Consider the following 6,000-nt stretch of genomic DNA (forward strand, 5'->3'; position numbering starts at 1 on the left):
TCGAAGAGTGAGGAGATGATGAACAAGAATGAGGTGGACGAGTAACTGGTGTTGGGAGGAAGGGGAACAACGAGTAGATGATGAACTTGAGATAATAAACAGCTGTGTCAGTCCTATTCTCACCAAGCAATGAATCGATCAGGGAATGAGAAGAGGATGACTGAAACTGAAGTGGATAAGTGAAGTAACCGATGTTTTTAATTTTCTCCAGTCCGGTAAGTTCCCTCCCCCGAAAAAATAAATAAATAGTTTGGAGACTGGAATAATATCAAATGCGTTATCGGAGTGAAGGGATTGAGCGTGTGGCCATAGATACAATAATGGGATGCGCTAACGACCGGAAATGGGTGCTAGGAGACCAATCCCGCCTTCCGGTCATAACTGCAGCCTCGCCCAGTGAAACCCCCGTCCACCCTTCGTCCGCGACACCTACAGGGAGATGAGGCGCTCTCCAAAGGGATCTCTCTCTCTCTCTCTCTCTCTCTCTCTCTCTCTCTCTCTCTCTCTCTCTCTCTCTCATCAGAATTTTGGTAAGGGAATTTTAGTCATTTCTTATTGGATGGGACTGTTCTTCTTTTTCCCCTTTCTCTATGTTATTAGGTCATAAATATTCATGTCACAGCATATCTCTAATTCATTCTCAACTCTTAAACACCTTGATCGTCACAAGGCAACAGGAATTACAAGCAACTCTCCTAACAAGTCTTTTAGCATGATATAACATAATCTTCTTACTCTAACCCTTACACCAAAAAATTTAACACGATTTTCTTATATTAGAACTAGCTCTTACTGCAGCATTTAACCCAATTTTCTTACCCTAGCTCTTAAAGAAAAATTGCACATGATTGTCTTACACTAGGACTAACTCTTATGGCAGAATTTAACAGGATTTTCTCATTCTAACTTCTACACACAGGTTTAACGCGACACCGATGAACTACAACCCACAACCACGCCAAGCCAGCAGGGAATGGACGCAGGGGAAGGAAAGAGAGGGGGAGTGGTGTAAAAATTAATCCTCTCCCCATAAATATCCCGACCTTAAGTTTCTCGTTAATACGGAGCCCATCTTCCCCTCCACATCCAGCCCTCGCTCCCATCCTTCAGCGGAGGAAATAAGCAGCAATTAATGTGATTCTCCACACGAGCGTCCCTCCTCGTGATTGGTGTGGTGGACAGGAGGGAGCAATGAGTAGGACACTAAATTACCGAGCTACTTTGGCCGCTGGGCGTCCCAACAACTAGCCCTCTCTCTCTCTCTCAACCTTCCCTTCCCCTCTCTCACTTGATCACTCCCTCCCATTCCCTTCCTTTCCCAACCTCTCACTCCTTTCCACTATCTCACTTAACTACACTTCCCCTCTATCTCATTTAACAACACCCTTCCTCCCCCTGTCGCTCACTTGACCACTCCTTCCCTCTCTCTGTCTCTCGTTTAATCTCTCTCTCAATCTACTCCCTCTCACTGATCCCTTCCCCTCTCCTGCCTCTCACTGACCACTCCATCCCTCCCTCTGCTGCCTACACGACTACGCCCTTCCCTTCCCGCTTGACCACTCCCTCCATCCCCTGTCTCTCACTTGACATTGCCCTTCCTGCCTCTTTTTCTCACTTGACCACTCCCTTACACACGCTGTCCCTTACTTGGCAGCTCCCTCTCTCTCCTTGCCTCACACACACTGACCGCTCCCTCTCCCTCATTCAGTTTTTCTCCCTAAGCACTCACTACCTCTGTCTCTCACTGACTGACCGAACGCTCCCTTCCACTCGTTCCCTCCCCCTGTCTTTTCCCGAGTGATCATTCTTTCTCCTCCCTCAACCTTTCACTGACTCCCCTAATTCACTCTCAGCAACGCACTCGATTCAAAATAATGCATTCAGCCTCTATGGTGTACTTAATTTCAAAACAATGCACTCAATATGAACACACTCGAGCCTTCATCACTCATTAAAACGCACTCAGGCCCTCAGTACAACAGTGCTTTACACCAACAAACTAAATAACGCACTTGGAGTAACAACACTCACTCACTCATTGGAAAGCACGACCATTCCACTGACCAATATTTCACTCAGAGCTTCAATCTTCATCGGGGCACGCATTTTTGATACACAGCATGATCCCAACACTCTGATCTCCAAGCTGCTGATCGGCAATAAAGGCCTAAAAACTACGGTATGCTTTGAGAACCCAAGTGCAGAACCTTCCTCTGGTTCACATTATCCTAGTAACAACAAACACTCTTCAGCCTCGCACCAAGTAATACGGTGTATACTTAAACATTTCTGGTGCAATGATGACCATCATTTTCATTACTCCTGCTGTCATAACAAACATCTCATTTGGTCAGTCATCGTAAACCACATGGTATATACGTTACTGAGGTCAGAAACATTCATGGCACTTCAGAAGTACACAGATAGATAAAAGAAGCAGTCTATAATCCGAGAATGAAATTAATACCTCGGCAGATAGATATATGTTTATCTGCTGAGGGACAGAAAGGGTTTGGAAGAATTACAAACAATGAGAACAAGAGGGGATTGGACAAGGATAGCACTTGAAATTTACACAGAGCATTAATGTGCGGTACGGCAGAAGATACAATTAGGAGGCTAGGATGGACATCGTAAAACTGCTGTGCACACTAATTTAGGCGCAGGACCGGGTCGAGGGGAAGGTACAGGGCGAGGGGAAACGTCTCATACGACTTGCAATTAGCAGATGATCCATTACGACACGTGAAAATCTCGGGTGGGAGAGAGACAGGGTGGAACTAGAATTCTTTTATTTTCCCTAACCTAAACTCTCCTAAAATGGGTTCTGTGTTGTCCGAAACGATAGAGAAAGCAAAGAATTTAAGCTCTAACTCGTCTCTTTCCCACCCAACATTTCGACGTGCAATACTTTGTTATGTACACGCCACCACCGCTAACAATGACCGGGCTGCTATCTTGACCACCCGCTTATCACCACAACTGCCCACGCTGATGATAACAGCACTATGACTCTCTCAGCCCCACTTAGGTCCATTATTTACTAACTTCTGCTATAACTTTATCACGTCCATTATTTACCATCAGCACTTCGGATCCATTTGCATTATTTACGCTGAAAATTTACTTGCACCTTATCATGTACGTCATTTACATCCAAGTCTCAGTTCCATTTACATATTTACATTCGACCTTCCTTCAACCTTACACATCAAGTCCATTTAACCATTCATACTTCAACCCCACTAAAATTATTTGCATTTAATTTTGTCCTACCCCTTATCACATACAGGCTGCCCATCTAACCATCCTCATTTCATCTCACACTATTTACGTCCAGTCCTGTATCAACTAAATCACGCACGCAAAGCTATTTACCATCCACGTTACTTCCCCATTAACATTACGCTCAAGAACTGTTTTTCACCTAATCTCGTGCAAATTTAACATCCCTCATTTCGGTTCCACGGGAACTGCACAATCTTGTTACAACAATATCGGGTGACTTAGTCCATTTGACATCCACGCTCTCTCGAAAAACTTGCCATGTATATAAAAAACATTATTTGTTCTGCCTCGTCTAGTTCAATCTTGTTTTCTATTTAATTAGTATTCAAGTACCTCCACTAAGGAAGCAAATTTCGGAAACATGGGGTTAAAAATAAGGTACACCACCATAAAGCTAGTCTGATATTCTTATCACTTGTCTTCTCACTGAGCTCTGCTTAACCTTATCATTCGCCTTAATTATCTTCACTTAAATTTTGACATGCAAATTGTGAGAAATTGTGAAAGATTCCAAGAACCACAATACTATAAGCATCATTTACTTGTCCTTTATGTAAATTCTTCAATTTATCGCGTATTTTACAACCTGGCTAGAAAGATAGTAATCTGCAAGTAATTTGCAATGACATGCAAATTACGACACGAGTGTTGTAACTTACTGTTTACACCAGTTACGAGAATTCGACCCCCGTATTCCAGGATTACGTAACACCCTAATCTTCAGTATTTATCAACTGTCATTTCCTCAGCCATGCATCAGCTAAGCTGAATATTAACTCAGATAATTAACCGAGAACGGAGTGAACTGGAAGGAGAGGGGCGGCTTGAGCGCGCGCCGGAATATGCTAAGTTACTCTCCAGGCTTTTTTTGGCCGGTACGCACAACTCATGTAAAAAAGCAGCGCTTCATACCGCCTCACGTCCCCTCACAACCATCCCTCATCTCAGCTTTGTCTATGGCCACGTGCTTAGCGGCGGAGTGAATAAATAGGGACGGGAAGGGAAGGGAAGGGAAGGGAGAAAAGACTACATGGTTGACCTGGGAGAAAGGATAAACGGATATGAAATAGAAAAGCTGGGAAGTAAGGGTAAACAGATAAGCTAAGGGGAAAGTAGAACATACCGGTAATGCAATGAAAGAAGAGGAAAAGGACGACATGACCGAGTGAGGGGATGGACGCAGAGGTGGAATAAGAATCTCGGAAAGAAGTAAAAACAAAACGAGGAATAAACAGATGCCAAAGACAAGATTAAGGGGAGAAGAATGTAAGGGATGAAACTAATGAAAATAGAACCGGAATGTGTAAAGAAGCCTAACAAAAACGTAAAAGAAGACACAGGAAAAACACTGAGGATAATCATACAGAAGACAGGCAGTTTTAGAAGTGAAAGGGGATAAATTAACAGCAGACACGACGAAGTAACATTACTGATAATAATGAGGAAAAAGGAAGGAATTTTAATGCTTGAAGCGAAAACGGAGCAATTGAGCTGCAAGAGATAATAATGAGGGAGATGAATAAGAGAACATTAAATGTGAGAGAGGATAAATAAACAGCAAAATCCCAGCAGAAGAATAACTAGAAGATAATTAGGGAGAGGGAGGAGGAGAGGGAGAAGGAGGAAGAAGGGAATTTTAGAAGTGAGAAGGGGCAGACAGGATGTGCTTTACCCTGCAGCCCTGCCCTGAGCACTCACATGACCTCCACCGCCTTCACTGCACAACAGATTTTTACACAGAGTTACTGCGTCTGGCTACAAACTGGATTTTTTTCTCATACTGCCCAATTATCACAAAGACCTTTTTTTTAATGCTATTATTTATTCTGCACCGCCATAAACAAACAAGAGATTTTATAACATTTTTTTTCTATGCTAAAAGGACCGGTTATATGTTGGAAAAATAAAGAAAAATTATTCAGACACTGTAAGTACGTAATTTGACGCATAATGATACTTGTTAGCCAAAATTTTTAATAAAATTCTCGACAGTGATGAGAAAATCAGCAAAATGTTCACTCACAGATTTTCTCCGCAGTCGCAAAAATTCTGACTAATGTTTCAGTGCTGTAACAAAATCTTTGAGCCAAGGGTCGCGGAAGGAACAGTGCATCCCCTAAATGTAATGTTTGCGGCAGGACACGTGTGGACAGGATGCTGGCAATTCACCAGATTATCACAGAACTTAAGCTACTTCTCACCTCTCTTTCCCTCGTCCGTCTTGATGTCGCCTTTGTCCGTCTCTGGGTTCTTGAGGAACATGCTCAGCAGAGCCAAATTACCCGGATACAGCACTTCCATTTTATCCGAGTCAGGACTGCGGAGTTTCATACAGGAGGTAGCCGCTGTTTCCTCGCCTACCTCAGTATCATGTCCTCACTGCCTCCCACTTCCACACCTCACAGGGTCTACGCCTTCCTTGTTCTTTCTCCAGATGTCAATTTATTTTTTTTCTAACTTCACTTGACACACAAGAAAGTCGGGGAAAATCTAAAAAAAAAAAAAAATCCTTATCTTCTATGCTCGTTTCTTCACATAATTAAATTCACAACTATCAATCAAAATATCCAATGAATATTTATAAAGTCCAGTGATGAGCACAGGTGAGATTTGATCCAGGTGAAGGACTGCCACTTGAGCGGTAGTAGGGTTGGAGCCGCCGCTATGTGCCGCCGCCTGGGTCGGGTGCCAGTGGTGGACTGAGCGGCAACT

At 43.2% G+C, this 6,000-nt stretch overlaps 1 protein-coding gene across 1 annotated transcript in view; it reads right to left on the minus strand.

The window, feature by feature from the left end:
- The window catches only part of LOC145412523 (BCL11 transcription factor A-like), a 136,881-nt gene extending 131,262 nt beyond the window's left edge, over window positions 1-5,619 (minus strand). Inside the window, exon 1 of the mRNA XM_080282416.1 lies at window positions 5,490-5,619. Within this exon, the coding sequence (XP_080138542.1) occupies window positions 5,490-5,619 (130 nt within the window). The remainder of the gene's footprint in view (window positions 1-5,489) is intronic.
- Window positions 5,620-6,000: the final 381 nt, after the last annotated feature.

Source organism: Coenobita brevimanus, chromosome 93 (genome assembly GCF_032717465.1).
Source record: "Coenobita brevimanus isolate Jiangsu-jjx chromosome 93, ASM3271746v2, whole genome shotgun sequence".
Classification (NCBI taxonomy): Eukaryota; Metazoa; Arthropoda; class Malacostraca; order Decapoda; family Coenobitidae; genus Coenobita; species Coenobita brevimanus.